The sequence below is a fragment of the Lipophrys pholis genome (assembly GCF_963383615.2).
Source record: "Lipophrys pholis genome assembly, chromosome: 14".
Classification (NCBI taxonomy): Eukaryota; Metazoa; Chordata; class Actinopteri; order Blenniiformes; family Blenniidae; genus Lipophrys; species Lipophrys pholis.
Window position 1 is genome coordinate 14,105,241 of NC_137633.1, and position 17,627 is coordinate 14,122,867.

At 40.6% G+C, this 17,627-nt stretch overlaps 1 protein-coding gene across 1 annotated transcript; it reads right to left on the reverse strand.

Moving 5' to 3' along the window:
• Nucleotides 1-670: 670 nt before the first annotated feature.
• LOC308120375 (otoferlin-like) lies at nucleotides 671-16,353 on the reverse strand (the record flags this gene model as incomplete). Its single annotated transcript, XM_080480973.1, is given in 41 exon segments — nucleotides 671-851; nucleotides 4,046-4,146; nucleotides 4,935-5,113; nucleotides 5,316-5,557; nucleotides 5,751-5,849; nucleotides 5,970-6,058; nucleotides 6,160-6,302; nucleotides 6,419-6,579; nucleotides 6,805-6,975; nucleotides 7,067-7,194; nucleotides 7,318-7,449; nucleotides 7,527-7,664; nucleotides 7,761-7,879; nucleotides 8,689-8,761; nucleotides 8,960-9,091; nucleotides 9,196-9,222; nucleotides 9,401-9,412; nucleotides 9,414-9,475; nucleotides 9,645-9,807; nucleotides 9,895-10,043; nucleotides 10,046-10,055; nucleotides 10,421-10,540; nucleotides 10,627-10,788; nucleotides 11,654-11,788; nucleotides 11,864-11,988; nucleotides 12,144-12,333; nucleotides 12,564-12,716; nucleotides 12,807-12,923; nucleotides 13,011-13,101; nucleotides 13,177-13,277; nucleotides 13,381-13,501; nucleotides 13,673-13,856; nucleotides 14,002-14,110; nucleotides 14,434-14,657; nucleotides 14,758-14,944; nucleotides 15,062-15,248; nucleotides 15,391-15,550; nucleotides 15,630-15,714; nucleotides 15,810-15,872; nucleotides 16,082-16,213; nucleotides 16,318-16,353. Coding segments are annotated over 41 exon segments (5,193 nt in total).
• Between the last annotated feature and the right edge of the window lie 1,274 nt (nucleotides 16,354-17,627).

Here is a 17,627-nt window from a genome sequence, read left to right on the forward strand (position 1 = left end):
TAACTACAACTAGAATAATCGGGAAACAAACTAGATGCAGGCAGGTACGATAATGTTTGTAGCTGCTAATGTCAAACATTTGTGTTACTGATCTTTCTATTAGTTATCATAACAGCTGTGTCAGTTTCAAGGTTAATGAGTGTTCTTCTTCGATTTATCAGAACGTTAGAAAACAATCATCACCTCCTTTTTAGTAGAAATAAGAGCTTCATCTAGTGCTAATGCTAACAGTCCACTTGGTGAACATTGTGGAGAGAGAAAGCAGCCTTGCAACTCTCCCAATGTTTCCACTTTCCAGAAAAGCATCAAGCAAATACAGTAATAGTAGCTGTGCTTAAAAAGAAACTTAAAAAAAGAACTGTTAAAACTGTGTTGCTCTGATGCACAGGCTAAGTACGGCCGGTGTAAACTGTATTATAAACATCACCAGGTTCTACCACAACAACAAAGCTATTTTCGCCAAAATCAAAGTAACAGCCTCTGTGAAGTTATGGAAGTTTTTCTAGGATTAGGTTTTTCCGACAATACATTTCTCATCATCACATGTCTAAGAAAAGGGTTTTGCATTCTTGTATATATCCTACATGTTAAAGATCTAAATCTTCATGCCATAAACACGTTCAAACACATGAGTGGAATCACTTCTTTACAGTGTAAAACAGCAGATCGCTCAAGCCCCCAGCATTTTCTTCACCATGTATCCCGGCATGTTGTACAGGAAAAGACCCAAGATGGCGAGCAGCAGGAGAGCAGCGAGGAGCTTGATGGTCAGCCACCTGTACTGGTCACACATCAGGTGTTTTACAGCTTTGAAGGGGATGAGGAACCAGAGTAGGGCAATGTCTGGACGGCTGGTGGGATTCAGAGACGCAAACAGTGTGTTAGTTAAGCAATACAAAGCAAAAAAAAGGTTGATTTACTTATAAAAGCGATATTTACTTTAGATATTCATGGATAATGATTCAATATTTGGTCATACATACCAAGCAGAGATTTTCATGTCCAAAATACAGTACACAATCACCAGAAAACAGAACATTTCAGAGGTTGTTTATTCACAAATATGAAATATCATACACAGACACAGAAGCAAGAAAACCTGAATTCAAACACAACCCCAAAATTGCTAAATGTGCCTATTTATTGCTCATTTCTTTTCATAATGTCGAGCGGTAATAGGATTATAGAAAAAAGAATCACCAAGAATCGAGGAAACTTTGCAGCTGCCCAAACAGACACAATGCGATTTGTATACATTAATCACAAGGAATGAATACACTCAGTATGTAGTATTAGCACTGCTCCCGGTAAAAGTGCTATTGTATCAATCATATCTTATGAACAAGTGATAAAACACTCACCCCAAAAAAACAAAAAAACAATACAAAGTACGAGTGGAGGCACACCCTTTGAAAAAGTGAAAACCTCTTTTGCTGCTGTTCCTTTTATGCCCCCAGCATTTTCTTCACCATGTATCCGGGCATGTTGTATATGAACAGACCCAGGATGGCCAGCAGCAGGAGAGCAGCCAGGATCTTGATGGTCAGCCACCTGTACTGGTCACAAATCAGGTGCTTTGCAGCTTTGAATGGGATGAGGAACCAGAGGAGGGCAACGTCCGGGCGACTGGTGAAGTACAGAGACGTAGGACATGTTAAAGAAGGCAAAACCAAAGCATAACTTGTGCTGAAAAAGTTATGAGCGACATCCTGAGGTAAGACCTGCTTACCCCCCGCATCAGGGTCTGTTTTTCATGGTGATGAAAATATCGTATGAAGAACTTTTATCTGTGTTTATGCCACAGGCTACGATTTGATGCTGAATATTGCTCATGAAGATATATAGAGAAGATGTAAGGACGAGTAGGAAGTTTTACTGAATCGGGTGTTTTAATAATGCATAGAAATTGTGGGTATTAGCTCATTTAAAGAAAAATGTAAATAAAGGTGCATCTGAAGTATTAGAATGAAAAATATTGTTTCATCTGGAATGTCTAGTAAATTTCAATGTTTAGGTTGACTGCATTTAAAGTGTAATATCTGAAGCATGTGTGTGTGTATAATAAAACATTTGTTTATCAATTAATTAGAGTCCATAATTATCACAATTAAAGTTTATTTACACATTTGGTTTATATGAGTGTAAATTGGTCAAATCAAATAACTTTTTATCAATATTCACAGTTTTAGATGCATTGCTTTCTAAACCATCAAAGCTGTAAGTAATACAAATTTAGTTCATAAAGATTTTTTTCGTACAGGGAATGATTTGCCTGTACGAAAAATAATTGCCACAATGTGGCCCTTGATCAGATCACCACTCTATATACTAACTCCAATGGAGGAAGTCAGTGTGAGCACAATGCGGTATTGTATTTGATGTCATATGTGGCCAGTGAATGAAGTTGAAGGGATGATCTGTTCAAGGTGTACTCTGCCAACCTTGGAGTGGATTTAGTAGAATGATAGATGGATTTATTGTAAAACTCTTTACTGAGGGGATTTCTGCCTGTGCGTGCTCGTATTTATTTATGTTTTTTTCTCTTGATCTTTTGAAACACTAAATATAATATACATGTGTGATTTCTAGGTGCTCCTGTGTCTGTGCTTTTATGAATAGTCAATAGGATGTTAGTGTATTTAAGAAAAAAACCTAATTGTGCTTACTTGCACATTAAAATCACATCTACCACTCTGTATGAAGAACTGCCTTTTTATTTTTCATAATTGTTATTGAAGTATATGTATCTTGCCTCATTAGAAAATCTCCATCCACAGTTCAGGTAATTGATATGCCTGTTTGAATTTAGTTTCAAATCCGAAGAGTCTTCTAACTTCTGGGTTTTATCTGAGCGGCAGCGAGTTTAATGTATTTTCTCCTCTGCATTTAAAAACTGTGGTTCTTTTCTTGTAGAAGGATCTTGTGTTTTATTTTGCAGTTATGCACCCACATATTTTTTTGGCCACTAAGACGAAGCAAAATGTGTAAAAGTGATCGTTAAATACATTAAAATATACTCTTTTGTCACTTGACAGAATGTATATGCGATGCACGGTGATTTTGCATTAGATTTTGATTTGATCACATTGTTTTAATTAAGCTATGACTGAGGAGAAAGGTTAGAAAAAAGGTATGAAACACAAAGAGACAATGAGAGAGAGAGAGAAGTCATTTGGTTAGTGAAACTGCTGGAACCTTCCGCAGAAGTGTTTGAGCAACATCTCAAGCTCCCAGCATTTTCTTGACCATGTAACCAGGCATGCTGTAGAGGAAAAGAGCCAGCATAGCCAGCACCACGAGTGCAGTGACAATCTTGATGGCCAGCCACTTGTACTGGGTGCAGACCAAGTGCTTTATGGCTTTGAGGGGAGTGAGGAACCACAGAAGGCTGGTGTCTGGACGGCTGGAGGGACAGAAATGTGTACGTTCAGTAATACAGACTTCGAGTGCCCTGGACCATTCTGTTCTTAGTTTTTTCACCCACGTCAACTTTAAATGGAATTGTAGCTGACATTACTGAAACAATGATAAAGTCAGGTTGAGAGAAAAGCTCACAGTATCTTCAGGAGATGCTTCTAGGTAGAAATAAACAAAAGTTACAAAGAAAGAGCAACTTACCATTTAAAGAAAGAAGATCGAGTCCAGAACTTGGCTGAAGTAAATTCATAGAAATGTTTCTCCCCAATTCATCCAATTTCTTTCACTACTTTTTTAAATTTTTTGTTTATGCACATTTATTAGTGTTTATGCTTTTTTAGTTGGTTTAAGACAATTCTTTTTTCTTTCTTTTTTTTATCAGATTTATCATTTCATTTAGTATTTTATTTATTGGAACTTTTTAAATCACTGTTAAGCTACTTTTGTTGAGTCAGACTGGGCTGCCAACGGTTCCACAGGGTTATGTTTGAGTGCACCTAAAAAGTAGTATCTGTGCTTTCGGTGTATACTGGAGGAGCACCAATATAAGCCAAGAATAAACTGGACAATGAGAAAAAATAAGACTGAAAGAGTAGTCTGTTGGGTGACGAGAAAGCTTTCTTCGTACTTGGGTTTCTCCAGAGGCTCTGGTTCATTTCGTCCTTCACCCACTGGGCTTTTCTCTGCCTCCTCTCCTGTCAGAAGGTGCAGCTCGGCTTCAACCTTCCCCTATAAAAACAAAATAAATCCTCTCAATCAGCAGGTGAAGCGACATCCGACTGCATTTGACCAAGAGTCTCTCTCTCTCTGTGAGAGGCTCTAATATTCTTATCCTGAGTTGTCGACACAATGCAATGGAGCTGATGGACTTTTGTACACACGCATCTTTTCCAGGCGTCGAGGCAATATGAGGAGGCTGGAGTCAACTTACACTCAGTTTGGGATTCATGTCGGTGACATTCAACAGAGAGGCTTTCATCGGAAATGGTCATTTGGAAAAAATGGGTTTTTGAAATGGGTTTCAATATGGGTGTTAAAGAGATGAACAGATAGTTCTGAAATGTGTGCGAGTTCAACGCTGTGGGGGAGTTCCAGAAGGTGCCAGAGTTCTAGACTTTGTCAAAGCTCTCGAATGTGTCAGAGCTGGAGTTCTAGACTGTGGTGAACCCTTTTGTACCTGGCAAAAGGAGGAGGGTAGTGTCAAATTACAAGAACTCGGGGATTGCATATTGGCAATTGTTAACAATGGGCCTTCTGTGGAAACTCGCCAAATGGAAGAAGAGGGTTCCACAGGGGCTCCCCAAAAGACAAAATCCATAAAACTGCTCGCTTTAAACAGTATAAATACCGGCAAATAACCGGAATTTTTTTTTAAAATCAATCAAGCATAAACAAGTGATATATAACTAAGGAGGTGATGAGAATAGAGCAAATCCTATCTGCTTTGCGCCTGTATATCAGTGACAATTATAATCACTGGGTGCTGGCTTGAGTTGAAGGTGCAGATTATGACCCACCGTGAGCTCAAACTCATCTTCTTCATTTCTGGCTACAAATGGCCACCACCCTTTGATTCTCTTCTGTTTGAAGATAGAGACCGTGGGCATCTCCGCTTCGTTTGTCACCATCTCAATGGTGCACTGCTTGGACGTCTTTGCACCACGTGGGAAGCGGTTCAGATCGAGCTCAATTGCACCTGTGGAGACATTTTAGAACTGAAGTGAAATGCAGTTAAGGTTGTACTAAAGAGCAAACAAAAAAAACCGGACAAAAAGTGGGCAATTTAAAAATAAATAAATAAATACTGTTTCAAAAAACTTCATCCGTTTTTTGTTTTTTTTAAACCTTCAGAAATCTAGTCTGTACATTGTGAAATGGTAAAAGATGGACAATAATACCGAGGAAATCGTCTGCAGAGAAATGATCAGCATCCCACACTTGGAGGTTGAGCCGAGCAGGGATCTTGTACTCGGTCTCATCCCAGGCGAACATGGACTCTTTTTTCGAGATGACAATCTTTTCCTCCGCCATGAGATAATCGAAGGGGTAGACGAAGCGCCAGTTGAAGTTGCCCTCTCCGGTGATGGAGTGGTAATGGACATCAGTGTCCTGTTTGTCCTCCTGTTGTCCTTTTAACCATCTGTCACGTGGGGGACATTATGAATCAGGAAAAACTCAGAACCTGTTAGGATCTTTTAAAGACTTGAGATCAACTCGTTAACTGGAAACAAGTGTTGGATTGTGGGAAGAAATCAGAGTACCTGGAGAAAACAAACACACACACAAAGTGGGAGAATATCCAAACTGTGAAAAAAGATGGCGCTCATATTTACCCTCGCACAAATATGTCACTGGATTTTTCACCAGTAAATATATCATCGTCCTCTAAAACGACTTCATCTGTGTTCCAGATGATCACCCTCAGTTCAAACCTACACACGGGCAAAAATAACACAATAAACCATTTGACTACTTTATATTAAATTCTGCTTAAATTTTTGTTAATAATTTGTTAGATTTTTTTTTGGCTGCTAATATAGAAATTTGCATACTTCTTAGGTTTCCTCGGTGAAATGTCGAGTGCAGGACCAGGTGCAGTCATATCTTTAGGGAACATATCCACCCACAGCTCAATTCTTCCCTATGTGCAATGAGAAAATAAGAAAATATAGCCTTTCAATATGCAACCATGCAAGATATCATCATGACCAGAGAGACATGTACAATAATAGTTCCACGTACTTGTTCAATTCCTGGTTTGTCAGGGTGCAGCAGTGGTCTGGTCTCCACATGTTCGGGAACCAGCTTGCAGCCGACACGTGGAATCTCCTCCCAGTGATTCAGCACAGTCAGAGCGAGGTGGTCGTCCGTCTGCTTCTTCAAACCTGACAAACACGCGACAAAATCGAGTTGCTTGCACCAGGCAGGGGAAGTAGTTTTCTCATAAACAACTGGCTCATTGGAATGGAAGGGGAAAAAAAATTAAAAATTCATAAATTACCATTTTCATCTTCTATCTCTGTTGGGGCCATGAAGACACGGTTCTCCACCTTCACCCTTCCTCCAGGGCCGTAGTGGGGTCCATCCAGTTTGCCATCCTTACACAGCTTAGCCAGGATCTGTGTGGGTTTCATCGGGTCTCGCCACACATTGTAACCATGGCTGAAGGAAAGACCCCATACAATAAAGCGACCTTAAACTCTGAGATAATACACTATGTAAATATTCTATGCAAACACGTGACGGCAACTCTACAATTTCAAATGCATGGAGAGCGTGTTCCAGGACCTCTGAGTATGTAATGTAGTTTCCGATTGAAAGAAAAACATGCTGTTAGTCTAGTGCGGCTACAATCTTCATCATACTACTTCAGTCTGTGATGCTTACATGGCGTAGGAGCGTGTGATTCCACATGTGGCTCTGTGTTTGCTGTAGAAGCGGTTCTCGAGATCAAGTTTGGTTTCTCCAATCAGATCATCAGTCCCCACCAAATCCCAATCGTAAATTGACACCGTTAGTGTTGAATCCATTGGGAACGTGGCCTCCACGTCGAAAGATCTGAAAACATCCAAAAAGATTTATTCCTATAAAGTTTGAAAAAGTTGGAAAACTCATAGGAATTAATATGAAATTCGGTATTTCTCCTTACTTGCCAAACAGGGGATTCAGCTGTTTTGAGATGTAGTTCTCTTTGTCCTTGATCTCTGATTTTCCAAGTTTGATTGCAATGTAGGGGTCGGCTTTCCCATTTATGTCCGCCGGATGCAGATCGGTCGCCTATCAAAAAAAAACAACCCAGCATACATTCAATGAGAAAGTGATAATAATACATGGACTTCCAGGAGGATCGTGTTACACAAACAGGTCCTTAACATTTTAATGCAGGAACACGCGGCTTACCCTGATGACATAGATGCGGACGAGGACGTTGATGGGATCGTTGTGAGGGATGTTCTGAAACATTCCCATGTTGGAGTCGAAGCTCATGTCTCTGGCCATGTCGTCTGACACTTTGTACATGCACAATGAACCCTAAAGTAAACCAAGGAAAGGGTATCAGCATCTTTATTGTCTATGAATGATGATCTTGATTGTTTCATTGAGCTTACTTTGAATTTTCCAACAATCCTGTCTTCATCCAATACATTTTGGTCATCATCATCGCCACCTTTCCCCCTGAACAGGTTAAAGCTGTGCAGCCAGTCCTCAAAGTTATCGAATTCGCTCTCTAGCTCCTTGGGATACACCTGGTTTGCGAACACACAAGAACTTTATTTAGTTTTTTTTCAACCAACAAGTGCACATGTAAAACTGTATAACAGAGCTCTGAATTAAGCTGATACCTTCAGCTCATCCAGTTTTGGCTTTCTCTTTTCAAACGGATCAGCCGCCGGCCTCTTCTTCTCCTTCTTTCCTTTCCCTCTCTTGGTGCCTTTCACAGGAGAGTCATCAGGTTTGATATCTGAGTACAGGTTAGCGGCGAGAACAGAGCACAGAGGGAAAACAGGGAAGGGGGGGGGGGGGGGGGGGGGGGGCGAAGGAGCAGACCACTCGAGACATGAATTCCACATGAAAGTTGCCAAAACCATTTGCTGTATACAGCAAGCATGCCATTGAATTGTATACTACTGAAGTATACAGCTCAGTGGAGATACTTGATTGTGTGATCCCCCCAGGCAGGTATGTAGCCTTTAAAAAGCTAAAAAAAAAAAAAAGAGAAAAGCTTCATGCTTCATTAATGTACATTCATTTTGTATCTTGATTCACTAAATTGTTAATGACAACTTTCATGGCCAGCATACAGCTGATATGCATGTATGGGAGAGAAAAAAGTACTTGTCCCACAAAGGGAAATTTGGATTCATGTCAGCATCTACATGGAGGCATTCTGGACTACGAAGGCACTACGAGGTTCATTAATGCACTGTAGGAGAAAACAAAAGAGTTAGTAACTTTATAAATGATAATAGTGCATGCATATACAACAATAAACTGTTTTTTTTTCAATTATTGATGGGAATTCTGTAAAGCCTTTCATGTCAAAATGTAATCATAGCCTTGTGGTTTTCGGGAGTTTATTCTGTTTCCATTGTGTTAATAAATAGCAACAAAGACTTATAAACGTTTAAAATTTTGTAGAGTTCAGAAAACAATAAACAAAACAACTGCAGAAACATTTTCCTTTATGTGAAGACTGAAGCAGATGGAGGAAAAACTAAATAAACGTGTATTGCTGTGAATAAAAACCCTAAAATGACTCTTTGGCTTTACCTCCGCCATCCGCAATGTCCATATCATCTTTGTCCTCTGAATCTGACAGAGCTGCCTCTTGAGCCTTGAGTGCCTGCACAAGTAGAAGCTTATTTCTCAACTGTACTCGGAAAGAAAAACACAAGATACCTTACTTTCCACAAGAGTACAACCTAAGCTCATAAAGTATAACTAAATATGTCATTACGTGTCTCTCTACACTCGATAAAACTTATTTTTCTTGCTAAAATTTCATTTAGTTGATGTTTCTCATGAGCCTCACGTTACTCACTTCTGTCAGAGTTTCAATGGAGGCAAAGTATTTGGACCACCAGTCCAACATGCTTTCATCAAGTTCTTCCTCCTCAGGCTCGTCCCCCTTCTTCCTCTTCTTCTTTTTCCCCTTTCCATCCTTATCGTCATCCTGGTATTTTTTTTGTTTTTTTTAACATTACAGATGTCTTTAGTATGGACTTCTTGATTTTGTTAAAAATGCAAATGTTTAAAGAACCACAGTGTCTGACCTACCTCAACTTTGACCACAGCGTCAGAGCACTAAACATGGACGACAGAAAGCAAAAAGTGAAAGGGTGTGAATATTTGTTAGAAGAAATTATAAATACTAATTATCTCAGATAAAGTTTATAATGGATTTTCTAAGCTGATAGCTAAGAATTTTGGATCATTTAAAAAACAAATGGGAGTAAATCTAATATTCAAGAGGAATACTTACGGAGTCTAGTTTTGACCACAGTTTCCATCTTCTTATAAGCAGGCTCAGTATCCAAGCTGACAACAATAATTTCCTCTGAAAGATAAACAGATGATGTGAATGTGCTATCTTTACAGAAACAGACACTATAAGTACCAGTGAGCGCCTATTGGGCTGCTCCATTTTTACAAGAGTTGCCCCCCCCCCCCCCCCCCCCCCCCCCCCCCCATTTATTCCATTTGCACCCAAGTCCAATCATTCATACCTGTATTGGAGAAGTTGTTGGCCTGCTTGTCGGCTCCTCTGTAGATGAACTTGCGCAGGCTGGTCACAGCAATGGAGCCCACCAAAGTGTAGCGGCCAAAAGCTCTGCAGTCCACCACACGGATGTTCAGCGGCGGGTGAAGCAACTCATTTTCAGGCAAGTCCTGAGGCAAAAAATATCAACTTCAGCCTTCCTAAGCAGTATGCAGCAGGTAACTGTCTAAACCGTCTAAACGTAATAAAGACTGTACCACTTCAAACCACTTGACAAGAGTGCTGAAGTTGGGATTTTTCTTGTAGTTGGGGATGAGCGCGGACTGAACTCCCTTTCCGGCACATTCGATGTCCACACGAGGCCGATCGACCTGTGCAAGATTCACCCTCTTCAGGTCCCTCAAGCCCAGAACAAAACCTAAAAGAAAAGAATTGTACGTGAATGTATGAGTGATTTATGTTCCATCCATCCATCGATCTTATAAGCTTTGTTTTCAGGTGGACAAAAGCTAAAGGGGAGCAAAGATCACAATTATAATCAAACGAAAGACAGCTAAATTCTCACACACCTTCATTCAATTTCGTGCCATCAATTCAATTTCTGTCATAGATTAAATCAGTGCAACTTAGAGCCATAGAATTGTTCAGTTGTTTTATGCCACTGCCACACCGAGGACTCAAATCTGGATGCCCTCATAGCATTATCATTATCCCGATTCACCATCATGGCGCGTTTCCTTTTCTACATTACATTGAACTTTTGTTTTAAGCTGAAGTCTTCACCTCAATCCTGTACTTGCTGAGCACTGGTCTGATCCCGAGTGGTACAGGCAGGATGGGGCCACGGTCCATATCTGTTGGACCGTCTATGGGAGGAAGATCAGCTTTTCCGTTGGGACCGATCTAAGAGAGCGCACAAGGAAGCACTATGAGCAATAATTGGGATTGGAAGCTCATAAGTGGACAGTTTAACACTCTGGTAAGTTGACCTGCAGCAGTTCAAAGGCTGCCAGCATTTCCCCCGCGGTGCAGTTCCCGCGGTAGATCTGGTAGTACTCCAGCTGGGGAGGAAAGCGCGGAGGGCCGTAGTGCTCATCCGCCATCTTGACCACGGGCTTAGCAAAAGTTCTGCCCATGAAGTCAGCTTTACCCTGGACACACAATGAAACATGAAATTTCATTTGAATATGCCTACCTAAGATATCACTTAAAAGAAAAAAAAAAGCAATGAGTTCATTTAGAGAGATGATTATAGAAGATGGAATATAATATAATCAGTAATTTCTCCTCTTAGGAGGAAGAAACATGGCTCAAGCTGCACATGTTTCCAGACAGACTTAAAGAAAAGCACCATGAATAAAAGAGCCCACAAGAAAAATAACAAAAGCAACATCCCTGAATTAACCAGTGAACTGCAAAACAGATCATGAAAGATCATTAAATGACCAAAAGGTGTACAACTTAATCTTTCTTGCAGTTAGTGGTTATAAAGATTCCAAATTCCTGTTGGTCACATACAAAAAAAACTCACAAACTTTCAGGCAAAGGAATGCAACAGGGACAAGTTGATCAAGGGTCCTTCCATTCATGCTTGTGGAAATGTCTTATTCCTCTTGCATGCCTTTTAAAACAGTCTACTTTGCACACATTACAGTGCTGCTACAGTACAACAACTCAATCCACACTCTACTTATCCAAAGGGTCATCCCAAACAATGGTGTTATTGTCAGGAGCAAATATAAAATGGTCAGTTAACAAACACATGAATACAAATACGATTGATATGAGGTCAAATGTAATCGGAAACGGCAGTATTAAGGGTATATCACATGCTGGTGTTCGCTGGAATTGACATGTTCAGTCTCATATTTCAAGTGAAAGACAGAAACTGTTGAATTATGTGTCTGACAAAGATGAAGCAGATAAGAAAGTTGCTGTCTGGTAATTTGCGCTATGTTAGGGCAGGATTTCACAAATGGAATCGGGGAGACGCGTTTATTGCGAAACAACCCTCACCACAGTGTCTTGATCATAGAGTTCAATGACTATAATAGGAGGGTCGTCTCTCAGTTCACTGGCCTCTCCAAACAACTCCACATTCTCAAAAACCAGCAGCTGGTCCCAGGTTGGACAGAGAGTCTCAGCCAGCACCTGCAAGAGGAGTGCAAAACATTCAGAACAATCCAGTATCCTTTAACCAGAGCAGAGCTTCTGGTGCACACTCACCTCAGTGACTTGGCTTTGCGTTGAGAAGAACACTCTTGCAAAGGGATCTGAGAGGCCTGTGCTGTCAGCTGCAAACAGGCTACGGGCCTGGTACATGTGGACCCTCAGCTGGAAGATCTGTTTCACTACAAAGACCATTAATAATATGTCATTTGCATTTGATAGATGTTGTAAAAATCTAATATTTTGTCAAATCTTAAAATGCTATATATCTCATTCATTAAAAAAAGTGTATAAAATAAGCATATTTATGAAATGTTGAACGGGGTGGTCGACGTACTCATGTAGGTGAGGCTGATGGGAGGACTCATCGGGAGCCCAGGTCCTTTGGATAGCCTATTTTCCTCAAATCCATTGGGTAGGCCATTCAAGTAGTCTTTGCGCTGCTTATTCAGACCCAGCCACAGATAAATCTCTATCTTGGACTGCACTGTCCAACCAGCAGGCCCGAAGCCTTTCTTACCAGGGATCTTTATTGGAGTAAAAAATATCAATCAACATCGTCCTATTATTGCTGTACAGCAATTAAATAAATATATAACAACATGTTAATGGACTAATGTGTGTTCTTTCAGATCATGACGAATGGGTGTTAAGGTCAAACCTAAAACTTTGTCCTAGGCTTTATTAAGTCTGAGGTGTCTTTGAAAACTGTTGCACGTCAACATTGTAACCTGTTTTCAGTACTTGTGTGCCTTACCCTGAGAAAGATGGTTTTGACTTTGCCACAGTCCTTTCCCCTCTCCTCATCTGTACCGGAAAACAGGATGTCTTTGGAAGGGACGCGCGCATAAGCAACACGCTTTCCATTGCTTATCATCCATATGAAAACATCAGGAACGCTGTGCTGAGGCTGCAATCAAAATCAAATCTGCACATCAGGCACGTCATCGGAATGGCTAAGTGATTTGGCGTAAGCGTGACAAACTAAAGGGATTCTTACTTCGTCAGCCAGGAATCGCATCCTTGAGAGGAAGTTCTGAGCCAGCTTGAGTTTATCTCTCACTGTGCTTTTCTTCACCTGTGATCGCATGGCCTTCGCTTGCTGACCTATGGTCTCCTGAAACCAGAGAGCACTTCAAAGTTGATCAAAACATAAAAAAACTACTTAAAAGTAGATTGAAAATCAGATTTGTAATGATCATACCACTTCTGACAAGCACAGCTTCAGTCTCTCCCTGTCAAGTTTGGTCCTGCCCGACTGATTCTGGTCCTTGTTTGCCAGTGATAGAAACTGACTGAAATATTCAAAGCTTGGTTAGACTGGATGCTCAATTTGATTGATTAAATACATAAACTTTGGTGAAAACAACCTGCATCCCTGGCTGAGCTCCTCCAGGACTCCCCTGAGCCTGCGCTCGGGATAAGCTTTCTCTGTTTTGATGATTTCCTGCACATCGTTCAGGCCGTCTTCCTGTAAACGCAATCAATCGAACAAGCAAAATCATGACGATTCTTCTGCTACAGTTTTTTGGTTTGACTGATTCCGATATTATCTCCTAAAGTATGTGACTTGCCAGTTTATCAGCAATATTGTCAATGATGTTGGCGTTGTACAGCCTCCTCCTCTGGTCCTGCCACCAGCTCTTGATGTAAATACACGGTTTTCTCTCAAAATATGGCAGGTGGAAGTAATTACTGTGAAATTAAATCATTATTTCAGTTTTGAGTATTAAAATAATACAACAGAATGTGTAAAAAAGCAATGGTCTTTTTTGAACACAAAAAGAACGAAAACCAGTTCAAATGTATTATTATTATAAATCAAACATGATATTTTGTAAGATTGGTTTTCCTGCAATCCCTGACCGGTCCGTGATGACAGGCTTCATCGGGGGAGTAGTTGCCACTGAAGTTAAGTCTCCGTCGTCGTCGACCTCCTCCTCACTGGAGTTGTGGATCAGTTCTGTTTCTTCCTCGTCGCCGTCACCACCTCTTTTCTTCCCCTTTGTTTTTGGTTTGGCAACACCATCAATCTCATTCCCGTAGTAACCTGGCAGCGGGGGGAAATCCGTCTTCAGTTACATTACAACTGTTTGGTATCATACGAGTTATGTGACTGTAAAAAAAAGGTTTATTCACAGCTAGTTTGAACCTACTGCCAACAACTGAAATTCAATTGGGCTAATGGAAGTTACCTATGGTGACTTCGAAGTTGATTGGCTTATCGCCAATCTTTCTATCAACCATTGTCGCCTCTAGAAAAGCCCCAAAGAGGAAAAATTCCTCAACTTTCCCAGTAGCAGCCTGTTGGAAAAAAAATAAAATAAAAAAGTATAAGCAAGCGTGAGAATGTGAAAATAACTTCTGTCTCTTTTTTCCTCTTTAATTATTTCATCAAATATTGACAGCTATCACTGTGTCATGAGGGGCTGGGTTGAATTTGCCGTGTGACTTACACTGTCCACCGACAAAAAGAAGCTGCATTAATGCAAACAGCTGTTAATAATGTAGCAGTGGGGCTAAATTAAGGCTATTAATAATTCACAGTTGGAGCAGCACAATGACCCGTCAATGGGGCAAAACAATTGGCTTATTCTGCATGGATGCTCCTCCAGCCAGGGACCCACCTCTGAGATATTGGGTACCCCCTCCATCTGCACGTCTGTGGAGCAGGAAATATCAGGTGAGGAGGTGTCCAGGATCTCTACGCCCAGGCTGATGAGTAAACGGGCCCTGAAGGACACGCCCTCTCCCAGCCCTTCGTTTAACTCCTGGTACTCATCCATCAGTGTGTAGGTGCGAGTGGAGCCATACATGTTGACCCAAGCAGGTCCAAGTGTGGGAAGGAAACCTGAATAAAAGAAGACAAAGTAGTCATTGCCTTTATGTGTCATTCATGTCACACCCCTTCAGTTCTGGTATTCAGTGCAAGAGTAAATTCGAAAAGTCACCTTTGTCCCCATCATTGGAAATCTTGCGGAGGTCCAGGAAGTGTGTTCCCAAAGCAACATCATTCACTTTGTCCGAGTCGCGGATCTGGAGCTTCATGCGTTTGCACAGTGGTGGGAACATCTCGGTGAACACAATCTGCTCGTTCCAGATAGGCTCATAGCAGCTCTTCTGAACGGACGTCTTCCCCTGAGATCACAAATTACAAACACAAGGGAGTGAAATTCATATTTTGACAGTTTCAAGATGAAATCACTACAAAGACGAAGGAAGAACGAATATTTGTCTTTAATGCTGAACTGTCACCTTCTGTCCTGCAAACTGAACTTGGACATACGGATCGATCAGGTCTTTATTTTCTCCTATGAAGGCCTTTTTCACATTAGCCATAATGCTGGTGTTCATTCTGGGGAGTCCTTCAGCTCTGTAGATCTTCAGGTAGTAACGGGCCCACTGTCGCTCTGCAGGCACTCCCTCTGGTATCAGGAGATTCCTAAAACAGGAGGACCATTTCTTTCGTAACTTTTTTTTTTGGGGGGGGCTTTAAATACATTTTTTTTTAAAGGAATATGGATTAAGTAGTTGTAGTGTGATGAACAAACTGTGTTGGAGTTTTCACATTGAATTATATTCACCCCTCTATGTCGTCTTCGTCGGATTCATTTGCTTTGTGTGGAGTTTTTATAGTATCTCCTTTCGCCACAACAGCGACATCACATTTGATGTAACCCTTACACCCGGCGGTGATGTCGTCGGGGTCGGACAGCAGAGCCCATTTGTGATAAAACTGATGCTCTGCAAGACAACGACCAAAATGTAGGTGCTGTATCCAGTGGAGTAATAATAACAATGCCGATGCTGATCGATTGTTTACCCGGCTGAGAGTAGATGGTGCCAACATCCAGCTTAAAAGTGCCAACCAGGGTTCCACTCCGGAGAAGATTTTTGGAGTGAATCACCTGAAATTTGATGAAAGGAAATATACATTTCTACACTCGCCAAGTGGCCAGTGATGGCTTGATATCAGTTCTTGGTTGAATTGTTCAAAACTTACAGACAGCTTCAGGATTTTGTCAAACATGACATCCGGAGGGACGTGGAAGTCGAACACAAAATACTGGAAAAGAAAAGAAAAGAAAATGAATAGTTAACAAATAGATTTATTTTTTGTACTTTTTGCTGGGACGTTTTGTTGTTGTAATCAGGCTTTGTAATGTTTACATGAAGAAACCCAGGGTCAAGTTTCCCCATCGATTATGAATCGATCATTCAGGAAGCAACATTTAATCTCTGGTCGATATTATTTGTTGTAATGTTGTCATTCACCTCATTGTAGTACGGACAGTTGGTGGATTCCTTCATTGAGGTGTACTTTTTATCTTCCCCGATCTCTACCGAGACCATTGGATCCATGTTCAATCCCACCAGCTGTCTGGCTTCAATCACTGTCACACTGACCTGAAATCCAATGATTGATTGACATCAGTGTTCAAGAGGCTCACTGATTTACACCAGACCGAGGAAATACATCTCCTCTGCACTCTGTAACAACTATCCCTTACTTGGTAATCGACTGGCCGTCCTGAACTCGGCTCCATTTTGATGTCTGGCTTTGATCTGTGAGACATTGAGGCGTCGTGATTAACAATTTAAATGTTTCAAACGGAGATACGAGCAGAATAGAAACATGCTTACCTCTTATTTGAGACATTGGTGGTGACGGCCGTGACTGAGGCCAGAGAGATGGTGTCCGGGTCGGGGCCTCCTCCCATAAACATGCCCTGACGATCCAAGTTTTCTGTCTCCAGAATAGCTGGTTCGTCTGAGGATGACGTTAAAGTCATGCAGTAGGAACTTTATTCACATTAATAAAATTTGTTTCACCCACGGAATTATCCTAAAACACTGTAATACGATAGCGTGCATTATAAGACCCTCTGACAGAGGTTTTTGACAACGTCTATTGTCATCACATACCATTTTGAGAAAATCACTGTGTATGTGTTATGGGAAAACCTTTTCTAAAGGACTGAACTGGCCTGAAATACGTAACAAGTTTGTTGCATTTTTTATGTAATCTCAATTATTTATCCTGGTTGATACCTCCATTTTTGTCCTCCTTGTGTCCACGGTGCTTACTGCGCTTCATGGCTCAAAACAGTCCTATGTGCTCTGTGAAAGAAATTGACAAGTTTACTATGTTTAATATGATTAAACCATATACAATAGATACTATATGAAAGGTATTGAAATGTCCCATGCATGGCCAGCTGGCAGAACTCATTGTTTATCTAAATAGTAACAAAACCAAAAGCTGCAAACACAACAAGAGACTTATTGCTTTTAATCATTAAAATAATTTAAAACATTTACGGAATAATTATTCAACACTAAAACACATAACTTAGCAAACATTTCACAACATAAATGCCTCAGCAAAGTGAACGCCACAGCACGTACGCTCTCATTATCAGAGGTGTCAGTGTGTTACCACACCCTGGATTAGCTTTTAAAAGAGCTCCTAAATTATTTAAATCAACTGACCTTAATACGTCAGTTGAAGAGGATACATTTCACACACATTGTGGAAAAATAATACATCTCAAATAATTAATCTGCAGAAATTAATCAGCAAAGTGTCCCATCTCATCTAGGGCTCCTAATTTTATCGAAACTGATTATTTACAATAATCACACGTAAACCACTTTTTTTATTGGTGACTGCAGCATTTCCCTACATGTCTTGATGAGGTTTTTTTTAAATATTTTTAGAAAATGAAAAAGAAGAAAACCAATCCATTGGGTTTCATTGCGATGCAATATGGAACGCAGTAACTAAAATTTGTTTCAAACCTGCAATATATAGTCTTTC